This window comes from Rosa rugosa, chromosome 3 (assembly GCF_958449725.1).
Source record: "Rosa rugosa chromosome 3, drRosRugo1.1, whole genome shotgun sequence".
In the NCBI taxonomy this organism is placed as follows: Eukaryota; Viridiplantae; Streptophyta; class Magnoliopsida; order Rosales; family Rosaceae; genus Rosa; species Rosa rugosa.
The window spans coordinates 37764516-37777650 of record NC_084822.1 but is presented as its reverse complement, the minus strand read 5'-3'; the positions used below and the strand labels follow the sequence as shown (position 1 = coordinate 37777650).

General features: G+C 39.5%; 1 protein-coding gene across 1 annotated transcript; it reads left to right on the top strand.

Moving 5' to 3' along the window:
- The first annotated feature begins 4259 nt into the window (after positions 1–4259).
- Positions 4260–5176, top strand: LOC133739389 (transcription factor IBH1-like). Its single transcript, XM_062167169.1, has one exon. It carries the CDS (start codon positions 4476–4478, stop codon positions 4965–4967), a length of 492 nt encoding a protein of 163 aa, XP_062023153.1. The 5' UTR covers positions 4260–4475; the 3' UTR covers positions 4968–5176.
- The last annotated feature ends 7959 nt before the right edge of the window (positions 5177–13135 follow it).

Genomic DNA, 13135 nt, shown 5'->3' with positions numbered 1-13135 from the left:
AAACGAAAGAAAACTAACTAATAATTAAACTACATTAACTTTAAAGCATATCTGATAGCTACATCTGGGATTAATTAATTATATGCATAAGAGCAATATAACCAATACAACGGGTACTTGAATTGATTGAGTAGCACTTCATTAGTCGAATAATCTTTGGTTAAATAGAAACACTTCATTAGTCGAATAATCTTTGGTTAAATAGAAAGGCTGAGCGAGTTCAAGAAACCTAAATAACCTTGAACCCTAGCCAAGACGACTCTCTTGCTGATAAATAAGGTGCTACCAAATCTGCAAAAAACATCCGCTCCTTTGTACGAATTGGTCGCAAACATGCTGTTCTCATCGCTAAACTGGCCTTTTGACTCAAAAGAGACAAACCCTAAGTCTGGATCTAGTAATGCCAAGGAGGATTCAACTTTTCAGAGGGAAAATATATGCACAACATTATTTGTCAACACTATGCATAAATATTTTTCAATAAAATCGGATGTTATGACAGTTAAGCTAATATACACCTCATATAATTAGTCAACTCCCTTAATGAATTTGGAACCTTGCTCTAAGCCTATAACCTCAATGTAATTATATAGAGATTTTGCATGTGAAAATAAGCACTATATAGAGATTTAAATTTAATTGACCAGTAGCTACGTGACGGCAACAATAAAACTATGAAACCTGTTGTATAGTTACCTAGAATTTGAAGAGGCGAAGAAGAGTATGAATAAAAAATATTGGCATTCGATTTCTGAACTAGCTAGGTAGAGAACTAATTAGGGTTCTTATTAAAACAACTCTGTAGATTATTAGAGTACAATCCAGCATTACAAATGCATCGACCCTCAAACCCTAGCTTGTGAGCTTTTATTCTTATTATGTGTGGCCAAATTAAGATTAGTTTATATACTGCAACAAAAAGTTTAATCAAATTCCTTTTGTGTGATGAATGAGGATGCAACACACCAATGACTGAGACAGCATGGATCCATAAACTCAGTGGACGTCCAAACAACACTAATTAATTGAGAGGTCGATAGCTAAGCTAGCTTAGCTAGGCACATGTTGATCCAGCTTATTTGAACATGCTTAAGCTTAATATATTATTGATTATGAGTTGGTTAAATTGTCTAATTCTAGAACTTGGTGAGGAATTATGTCGTGTCATAGCTAGGCAAACAAGGCCCACGCATGTTCTTGTTTCGGCTAGCTATTGATCGATCACTAGTCCTCCAAGCCAGTAGTACTAGAGCAATAGTAGAAGCTAGCTAATGGCTAATGCATCATTGTTCTTATTCCTTCTAGTTGAAAAGCTCCAATCCCTGCAGTGTTCCTTTTGGCAATGCATGCATATCTGTCATTTTGTTATTTTCAAGTTATTTAAGGTCATATGCTCAAAGTATTAACAAATAATTAAGTCTTTATTTTATTGCTTCTTCTCGATGGTGAAAACTACAAATATTCCTTTTCCGATCTTTCTTTCATTTTCTAATAGAAATATCACTGCGTGCTGGAGTTGAAGTGGAATACAGTTCTATATATATATAGTAGGTAGTTTTTACTATGTAATGGTCAACCTTCTTATGATCCAACGATTCTTTTAAACGATTAATCGATACTATAATATTCCTGCACGTGGATTTAAAGATCAGCTTTCTTCATGATAGATAATATTGGAGCTACCCATAAATATTTGGAGGCATATATATAGACAGCACTTTGAAATACTCATTTGGTTGAAGCCATGTGATCCTTCAACTACCACCATGCATGGTTGCATGCGTTTGTCTATATTTTAAGGAAAGGAGACAAGGCAATATTGAGATGCTCTCTAATTATGTAGTTTTCACTGTTCTAAGCTTCAAACTAAATAAGTCTCATTGTCTCAATATCCAGTCCTGAAAATATAATTAAACGCAAAATTCGGACTAAATAACAATTTTCAATTGCTTTTGCTCGTAGGAGTTTAAACATGCATGTTACTTCCAAAGATTATGAAATTAAAAACTAAATTCGTAGACTAAATTTAGGGTGAGAATCGAGCAACAATTTAGAGACTAACATTATAATTATCCTTTGGGATGAAAGAACAATTACCCTTCATTAACCATCACAGGTGGTCGAGTTGGTAAGAGCCTCCAGGTGTGGAACCTCCATTACCCGGGTTCGAATCCTGCCGACACTTATTGGAGTTAAATCCCAATATATTCTTGGTGGCCAGGGGGGAGGAAGCGTTTTGGCAAGATCTTCCGAGTACGGATTTGTCTCTGAACCTAAGAAGCCTTTGAGGACACCGTGTGATTGAACAATAAAAAAAAAAAAAAAAATTACCCTTCATTGCTTTGCCTTGAGCACCGTCTTTATGCCATAAAGGCCGGACTGCCGTCGCTGCCATTATTATATTACATTATGTGAATTAGTGGTGGTGCTTTGATGGTTTAGCACCAACTGATACCCTTTGCCAACACCATTTGGTCACCAATAACCTAATAATACTGATTTTAAATGCTAATTGGATAGCGTAATCAGGTATACATGGAGTTACTGGGAAAGAATAAAGCTAACTAATTGAGAGGAAATTGATTAAGGCCCCACGTTAATCCAAGTGGGTAATGGAACCATGTGCGCTCATATGGTGGTTGGCCCTCAGTAACCCCACAAAACCCTCTTTTATAATTTTCACCTCCTAACTACAAATTCAAGATCGAAAATTAAAAAGAAAGACAGGAAAATATCGTAAAAGATAAATAATTTAATAATGTTTTGGTTGTCCGAATTGTTATTTGACATGTTCCCGATGTTCATAATTTAGGGTTAATTATTTTTGGATAAGGAATTATAAGAATATGAGTTTTAATTTCAAACTACAAATTTTTTTTTTTTTTTTTGATCAGGAACTACGAATTTTGTACAAGCCAAATATTATATAAAGAACTACTTCAATAATAAATAATAAAAAGAATAAATAAATATGCGATACAAACAATAAATCTAATTAACAAGTCATCAAACAACACTAGATATTGTCAGAGGATACTATAGTTAATTTATAAAATATAATATTGCCCCATATTGGCCTCTAATATATTGGTCATCATCAAGAGATTTTTGGCTCTCTTATCTAGAAAACGCTCTGCTAGGGTTTTCCCCCTAGCCGCGTTTTAGCAGCACCGCCGTTGGAGGTGAGCAGCGGTGTTTGACACCGAGATTGGTCGTGCACGGCGCTGAGATTACGGCCTCGAGCCCAAGGCGAGGTCAGTGGTTTTGTGGAGAGACAGACGAGATCTGAACACGAGTTGCGATTGGTTCAACCAATTGTAGCACAGAAGCAGATCAAACGGTGGTGTTTTCTCCCGGCTTGGACTAGGCTCGCTTCGCCGATCTTCGCTGGGAGCAGATTTCAGGCCAGCTGCGTTGGGAACTAAAGTACCGGGTGCACGGCTTGGGTAGTCAACGGTCTCTGCTCGGAGTTTCTGCCGGATCTGATGGTGCGGTGGACCGGGCGACCACCGGAGGGGCGGAACACGGCAGCAGCAGCCTGGCCAATACGGGCTAGGGTTGTTGTCCTTGTTGCTCGAGTTTGGGCCTGGGCTCTTGGGCTTGGGTCTAACCTTGGGCTGATGGGCTCCATGCTGTGGGCCAGTAGGGAGGGTGTCTTGCCACCCTCATTTGTCACTTAGTGCTGAAGATGGGCCTGGCCTGAGATGTGGACTTTCTTGGGCTTTCAGGTCGACTTATGGTCCAGGACCAATCGTTTCGGATCATAACTTCTGCTGGAGTTGGTAATTATCTGGAACAAGATTGGCGTTCAAGCGGCTTATGGATAAGGAGTTGCTCCTATTTGTTGGCTAGGAAGTGGCTTTCTATTGGTACCACAATTGCGTGATTGGCTAATGGGAGGTTAGAATATGATTTTGCCCTAGAAGACTTTGGAGTTTCTTTGTCTATAAGTTCGCTAATTATAGCGAACTTATCAGTTACTTGTAATGAGTTTGCTTTGCTTAGATTAAGGTTCCGGATTTTCTTGCCGGCTATCTCTTTGTAAGTGCAGCTAGACTCTAGCCATTGGCTGAATGTCGGGCTATTGATCCTAATGATATCAATTTCTATTAAAAAAAAAAACACTAGATATTGTCATGGCGCATATAGAGAATAAGTTTCTCAAAAAAAAAAAAAGTATGATTAATATTTAATGCAATTATTTGTAGTATCCTAAAGAATTGATGCCTTAGCTAGTCTCCTCTCTTTTTATTTATACCCTCCCAATTTCAAAGCTCTATTTCTCTCACCCACACGAACATATATACAATATTGTGTCAGAACTGATTCTCCTTTTGTCCTTGTGAGTTGTGAGAGCCCAAAGGAGTAAGGACCCTTTGTGTCAGAAACAAAATCTATATCTGTGGTTGGTCTTTTGTTAAAACCAACTCTCAAAACCATATTTAGCAACAAAAGCTATCCTTACCTTAGCCACCATGAATTCTCAGCACTCGTCTTCGAGGCCTAACAGTTCCAGTTTGAAATCTAGGTTCACACTAGGGTTTCTTCGAGCCCTGAAGAGATTAAACAGGCAACCATCATCATCATCATCACCGCCACAAACTGTATCTTCTCCTAGGGAGATGTGTAGACGATATCTGAGAATTAGAATTGCTGCTGATGCATCCATGGCTTCAGCTGTGGGGTCTAGAAGAGCTTGGAGTCGTGCTTTGCTTCTCAAGATTCGAAGCAGACAATCCCGGTCTTCTAATTCATCTGCCAGAAGAGTTAGCATGAAAAAGAAATGCTTAGGGGAGAAGATAAAGAAGAAAAAGAAGCTCAAGTGTTGTAAGGAGATCAACAAGCTTCGGAAGTTCGTACCTGGTGGCGAAGCCATGGATGCTTGCAGCTTGTTGGATGAGGCTGCCCATTACATAAGGTGCCTCAACACACAGGTAAAGGTGATGACAAGGATTGCGGATAATTAGTCTGCTAATTAGCTGAGTTATGTGTTCATACTTATGGATGAATTTATAAAATAAGATCAGTTTCAATCATCCCAATAACAAAAATTCTGAAAATGCATATAATGTTGCAGGGTCCATGAAAGTTATATTGATAATTAAGAAAAAGAAGAAGGTTGTAATATATGGACTCTATTCAATCGCCATGTTCTTTATTAGACGCTTATGGGTTTCATGGCTTGCACAAGATATGGCTTAATCTTGAAAGTTATGTGCTTTATTTCATACTCAAGTATGTGAAGCAGCCACTAGCTAGTTTAGCTGATCGATCGAGACATCGAGTTTTGCACTTGTAGTAGAGACTTATACACTGAGGTCTCCGTGTGTGTTGTTACCAATGATGGAGCTAGGATTTTAGAATGAGATGGGCTAAAAAAATATTTTAATAAAAGTTTACTAATCTTTTTTTCTAAGCTAGTAACCTGTTTTATTTTTTTCTTAAATTAAACCACATCATAGATTAAACACATATCAAATAAACAAATTAATAGCTAACTGATCCAAGAAAATTAACATTATAACATTTGATAGAAATTTGATAACAAAAGCCTAAGACAGAATTACATACATATTCAAATTGTACCCTACGCTCCTAACTAAGCGAAATTTCTATTTATTGAATCTGTATCATAATTCTCAGCTAACTCTTTTTCAATGTGGATAGTCATATTATTAGTTAAATAGTCATTCTCATCTTGTTGCGGAATGTTGTTTTGATATGTTTCATAGCTGAAAATGCTCGTTCTGTAGTTGCTGTAGAAACTAGCAAAGTCAAAACAAAACGAATTAACCGATCAATCATTTGATTTCTCTGTGTTCTTTTTGTTTCAAAAAATTCTTAATATAACTCAGAAAGAGTATTCACATTCTTTAGCACATCATGATGAGGTACATTAGATTCATAAATGATCAACTTGCTTCTCAAAAGAAGTAACATATATCTGACTAAAAAATAAAATAAATAAGGGCAAACTACTGTTTAGTCCCTGAAGTATGCCTTCGTCCTCGTTTCAGTCCCTGCCTTTCTAATTTAATCCCAAAAGTCACTGAACTTAAAATTTGAATGCCAACTGGTCCATTCCGTCCATTTCTTCCGGTTGCTTGATGAGGTGTCGGTTTTGTACTTGCCAGCTCAGCGCCACGTAAGACACTGATTTTGTAAAGTGACAAAAATGCCCCTGCTTCAGTTTCTTCCTAACTTTCCTCCAAAATGGTAAGTTTGACTACCATAGCAAATAACAAACATGAAATCGAAACAATCAAAAGCAAAGAGGAAAGCCATCGTGGGTGTATTGAGCAATTGCTCAGATTGGGATGAAGAGGAGAAGGGTAATGGTACGGCGGTAGGATGTGGATGCCCATTACAATCAACATTGAGAGCTGATAATATTGCCATCGATCAACACATATTGAGTCGCTCATAGCCTAATCACTAAGAGCCAACGAGATAGGCGGTGCCGGTAGGGTACAGAAGTCGCTAGCAGTTGGTCGATGAGTCGTCGAGAGTTGAGGTCGCCGAGGTGAACGAGTGTTGTCGGGATGAGCTTCCGGGAGGGAGAAATGCTTCGGGAGGTGAAGTTAGGTGCTGGAGTTCCGGGAGTGTGTGCGCTGCTTTTGGCGTCGCCGGACGATGCGATGGTCGGGGTTGACTCAACCAAAGGCTCGCAAATATCATGGTGGCAGTGGTGAACCATGGGGTTGACCGGAGCTTATCGACCACGAATATACAAAATCAGGCACCGATTTCTTTCTCTCCCATCCTCTCTCTCCTCTACGAACCAAATACCATGAAATTTGCAGGTTGAAGAAATTCACGGTAATAGGAGGTGGTGGTGACAACTTGGAGAAGAGATGAGTCGTTGGTGGCGATTTGGGTTCGCCGGGTGCTCCAGAAGAGAGAGAAGTCAGACACCCAGAAAGGTTTGGGTGTCTGACTTGAATACACATTTACGCAAGCGTACGTATCATTGTCAAGATAGGGAAATATTGAGCCCAAAGTTTATCGTACCACGGGGATTAGTGGCTAAACCACAATCCTTGGGTAGTCGGAACTAAAGTCACTAAGCAAACAAAAGAAAAAGAAAAAAAGAAAAAAAATAAAAATACTATTCTAAGGCACCAAGCCTTAGCAATGCTCGGTTTTGGTTTGCACCAAAGCCTAATCAAAACTAAGAGCCTAGTGATGGCTATTTACAATGAGGTAGAAATTATGATTCAAAATTGTGATTGTAATTTTCTAAAAGACTAAGTCAAAAACTAAATTAACAACAACAATTAAAAACAAAGAAAATAAAAATAAAAGAGAGATAGGTTTGGGTACTAGGGATCACTCTCTAGCAATTTCAATGCAACGAACACATTTCAAGCAAACAAACATATTTTCATGAGAACCAAATCCCGTACTTAATGCCGGTCAAGGCCACTAAGCCGAATTTCCTTAAGGGTATTCACATTTTCGGTTAGGACAAATATGAACTCTCTAATTCATGAGTTAGTACCTTAGTAGGGCTACCAAAACATGAACTAAAGGCCTAGAGCTCTAGAAATTAGGGATTTAAGCATGCAATAGTTACAACCTAAAATTTAACGATTGCTTAGTTCTCTACCTAATGCCGGTTAAGGCCACTAAGTCAATTTCTTTTATTTGGTATCCATTCTTCCGGTTAAGGCAAGAATGAACTCTCTAACCCTAATCATTATGCCTTGTTAGGGCCACAACGTCTAGGATTAAAGGTGAAGGGCACAAGAAAATAGAAACTTAAGTAATCATTCATTCTCGATTAAGCAACTACTTGACACACCACACTAATTACATGAAGCTAGTGAACAAAAGAACCACCAATTGTATCACACATCACAAATCTCAACACATAACAAAGAGAGTGGTTAATTCCCTAAATTCATGCATCAAGAACCAAGTAGCATAGTAATTAGAGTGCACCCATATGAAAATACATTATTTATCACTTGAAAAATATGTCAATTACATCAAAATTGAGCTAGAGTTAGAAACCCTAGCTAGCTCCCAAAAGTAACTACTCACAACCCATATTCATGAACATCAAAATTACAAAATTCAAATAGCAAAGAGTAGAGAAAGTGTAGGAGAAAACAAAGATAGTCACAAATAGCTAGGAAGCTAGCATGACTAGCCTTGAATTACAACCCCACAAAATACCCAAAACTTGAATCTTGTAGAGATTGAGCTCCTTGATAGATTCTTGAAGTTTTGTGTGAGTAGTTCTTTAAATCTCAAAAGAAATTATAAATAAAAGAGGGAAAATGGAGGAGGAAGGTGGGGAAGAGAGCAGCCCAAAGGGCTGCCCTGTTTGTGCTGGTGCGGCTACTGCAGGTTCTGTGTGCTGGGGTGAGGTGAAGGAATCAATATATATGCCTGCTTTCGTGTGAAGGAGGAAGGATAATTAAGGTAGTGGAGAGAGATGAGGAGTTGACGGTTGGGATTGAAGAAGTAAGGGAATGGCTCGTGTGAGTGATTGGAATTGAAGAGGACAAATGCCACGTGTCACATGGTGAATGGAGGTGCCTTGCCTTCTGAGTCCTTCTCTTCTTGCTAATTGATTCAGAGCCCACGTGCTGCAGCCTTAAACCAAACCACTTACCCATTTGCTTAATTAATTAATCATGCCAAACCATGATTGATTAATTAATTAAACAACCCCTTTTTTTTTTTCTTCCTTTTTCTTTTCTTTTCTTCTCTTTCTTCTATTTTCTTCTTTCTTCTCAATGCATTTCCGCAAATACTTTCGGAAGCAATTAGATTCCGCTCCCTTGATGGCGTTGACCATGTTGACCTGCTTTGACTATTTCGTCCTTTTATCGGAAATTCCAATTAGCTCCAATTTTGCACCATTTTCCTCCAAAATTCTCAACTCTGCTTATTTTCTACAAAGTAAATAAAAATGGATTAATTACATATTAATTGACATGGGGATTTACTTATTTATAGTGTTTTAGATATAATTACACGCATATAAATGTGTATAATCAGTGTCCAAAGCAATTCTGGGTATTGCTCCGTTGGCGCGTGAGTTATTTTCCGACATCTCCGGACGATGTGTGAGCTGGGTTTGAGTCGCCAGAGACTGGTGGACACCGTGGTGGTGGAGGTGAGGCACGGTGGTACCGAGATATTCAATGGTAGAGGAGAGAGAGAAATCTAGATCTACTTTCTCTCTCCTCGAGTTCTCTCAGGAGACTATACCATTTTGGAGGAAAGTTTGGAAGAAACTAAAGCAGGGGCATTTTCGTCACTTTATAAAATCAGTGTCTTACGTGGCGCTAAGCTGGAAAGTACAAAACCGACACCTCATCAAGCAACCGGAAGAAATGGACGGAATGGACCAGTTGGCATTCAAATTTTGAGTTCATGGACTTTTGGGATTAAATTAGAAAGACAGAGACTGAAACGAGGACGAATGCATACTTTAGGGACTAAACAGTAGTTTGCCCAATAAATAATAAGTCAAATAACATAGGAGCTAAGTTTAGAAATTTGGGTGGGCTACTTTTTAATATTTAAATTTTTAAATTAAAATTAAACTACAAATTAATGTTTTTTTTTAAAATTTGAGGTGGGTTGTAGCCCACTGAAATCTGTTGTAGCTACACCCTTGGTTGTTATGGCTGGAAAACAAAGTGCATAATCATTTTGGGAGACAACGAGAGCCAATATATATCATTCTTAGGCAAGTAATTGATGGCATTATCTAAGACCTAAGCTTCGGGCATTGTCTCTATTTGGCATATCTTTTCATATGCACAGATTCACTATTTGTCACGTTATTATGAATTTATGAGCAACAGACTATCGATCATATATACCCGGTCATAATTCACCATTTGTTACCGACAAAACTCATCGTGCAGCCAAAACTCTTTTGTTTGTATACGTCGGGAAATATACCAGACCACCCAGCCACCATGAAAAATGATTAGAAAGGATTTCAAAGGCATGGGTCCATAATCTATAGAGCATGCACATCCCATCCAACACTTAATCCAGAAACAAAATTATAAAAGCTTTCACATCGATAAAATCCCTAGCTAAATTGATTAATAAATAGCCTGCTTATCATAAAATCTCTCTTGTTTCTGCATTATTAATTCTCCCCTTTATCAAGCTTTATTTTTGTCATTTCAAGCTTAATATAGCAGCAATAACTTACCTGCATGACAAGTTGACAACATACACCTTCTCATAGCACCAACTTTTTAGTTGCTTTAACTGAACTTGTTGGGAGAAAGAACAAGGAATCCAATTATAGTGATACTGCCGGATAAGTTATATATGAGTAATTAGCAAGGTATATTGTTAGGATTAATTTCAGTTTACCCCCTTGAGATTTAGGAGTGTCATCATTTTATCCTCTCTACTCTCAATTTTGAAGTTTTACCCTCCAAGCTTTCCAATTTCAGTCAGCCGTGTCCTATTTCTCAGATTCCGTTCAAATTGGACGTTAACTCCGATAATAGGGCCCACTTTAAGGGCGAAAATGGTCATTTTAACACAAAAAAAAAACAAAACAAAAAAACACTCTCTCTTTCACTTTCAGGGGTTTCTCTCTCTCTTCTCAAAATCTCTCTCTCTCTCTCTCTCTCTCTCTCTCAGATCTGCAAGCCCAAAAATCGAAATCAAAAGCCAACAAGATCGACTCCTCCGCAGCCCTAACCGGAGCCTCAACGACCTCCCATAAGAGATCCCCCTCCACATCCTGTCCTTCCTCCCCACCCTCAACGCCGTCAACACCTCTCTCATCTTCTGCAAATGGCGACCCCTCTGGTCCTTCATTCCTTCCTTGAACTTCTCCTACTACCTCTTCCCTCCGGCCCCCGAATCAGATCTCAACCCGACCCAGGCCTAGGCCCAATTCTTCTCCGACTTCGTCAATTGCGCTCTCTTTCTCCACCACGACTTTCCCATTCGAACCTTCCGCCTCTCCTTCATCTTCCACCAAGGCTACCACATCCACGTCGACTCTTGGATCCGCTGCGCCGTCACGCGCCTCAAGGCGCGTCAGCCCCACCTTGAGTTCTTCATCGATGATAACTACCATGAAGGAGACACTTGGTTTCATGATTTTCATTTCTCGTTGCTCAGAAGTGGATGTGTAGAAGTCTTGAGGCTCACGCATTGCTTCCTCACATTGCTGGCGAACATGTCCGCCATGAATCTCTGCTCGCTGAGATTTTTATCGAACGAATTGATCTGACGGATTAGATGGTCCGAGATTTGATTTCGGGGTGTCCGAATCTCGAGGACTTGGAGCTCCGGAGCTGTGTGGGATTGAATAATTTGAATATATGTAGCAGTAGGATTAAGAAGCTAGCGCTTGGGTATGATTATGATAGTGAATCCAAGCAGAGCATTGAGATTGATTGCCCAAATCTTTGTTCGTTGAGTTTTAGTGACCGTAATTTTGCTCAGTTTCTCCTTAAGGAAGCTCCTCAGGGGGGTGAGGAAGAAGAAAAGTTTTTTTTTTTTTTTTTTTTGCCATGGGGTTTTTTTTTTTAATGTTGAAATTACCCTTTTAGCCCTTGAAATGGGTTTGATCGTCAGAGTTAGGGGTCATCATGGGCCGGGCTAGGGCCGGCCCTACCCTAAATTTTAGGGCTTAGGGTCGGGCTGGGTCGGGCCTAGTCAAAGTCAACAAAATTTAGGGCCGGGTAGGGTCGAGCCGGGGCTTAAATATGTTAACTCTTACCCGCCCGAAAGGCCCGAGCCACTAGGGCCGAAAGGGCCGGCCTTCCGAATAGGGCCAAAATGGGCCTTAATTTGTTTAACAAAAAGAAATATATTATTTTTATTTTTTTATCTCAAAATGTTGCTCATGTTTAAGGAAAACTGAATTGGGAGAGAATTGAGTCGTGCTTTCATTGATAATAGGGACCTCTTTATATAGAGGATTACAAGCATAGAGATAGAGTTGTACATGGAAACATAATCGTACATTGATTGGATATCTCCTAAGATTCTCCGAGAATAACTCTAATATAAGCCCTATTTCAACTAGAGCAAGTAACCTCGAGTTTGGGCCAGACACATATTCTGGATTTAATTGAACACTCCCCCTTGTGTTGCCCAAACATGGTGCTCCTCTCGTTGCCTCATTAAAAACCTTGCTGAGTAACAAAAACCCAGTGGGACAAAAATAACCTCGGCCGAAGGGGAAAAAGAGCACAACACACCCTTCACGTTTCGAGACCATACATGTAGACACCTCCCATTGATGTCTGCATCTCCCCTTGACGACTACGGTCATTGGAGTTCGGATAACTTCAGCAAACGATGCTACCAACATGTTTCTCGAAAGTGGAATTTAGGCAATGACTTAGTGACCAAGCCTGCCGCACTGTCCTCATATTGAACCTAGTTCACTTTGATCTTAAGGAGAGATTGTTGTTGCTGATTATACTTGGTGTGGTCGCTTTTGATGTAGCTTTGCTTCAAAACAAGCAGCATTATCCTATATGCTTGTAGGCTCATCTGTGGTAGACTTCAAACCACAATTGTTTCGAACATGCATAATTATGGATCCAATCCATATACATTCACGAACCACTTTGTGAATAGCAATAATCTCTGCATTGTTCAAAGATATAGCAACTAGGGTCTGTTCTGCAGACCTCCAAGATATCACGGTCTTTACCCATGGTGAACACTTAACCAGTTTGAGAATGACCTTTGTATGGGTCAGAGAGATACCCAACATCAGCAAAACCTTCCAAAACACATGTCGTTTTGGGATGGGGATTGTGGACGCAGGCCAGTGTTGGCGGCGTTCCTGGTGTGTGATGGGTCCGAATCCATCATCTCTTTGTAGGGATAGAACAAGTCCATATCAATCATACATCTCAAGTATCAAAAGATATCTTTTACATCAATCCAATGGCGTCGCGTTGGCGCAGAGCTATATCTAGCTAACAAGTTCATGGCAAATGAGATGTCCGGTCTTGTGCATTGAGCTAAGTACAATAATGCGCCTATTGTACTCAAGTAAGGCACTCCTGCCTCTAGCACATCTTCATTATCATCCTTTCAACGAAGAGGATCATTTTCAGGATCAAGACTACGGACGATCATGGGGGTGCTTGAAGGCTTGACCTTGTCAAAA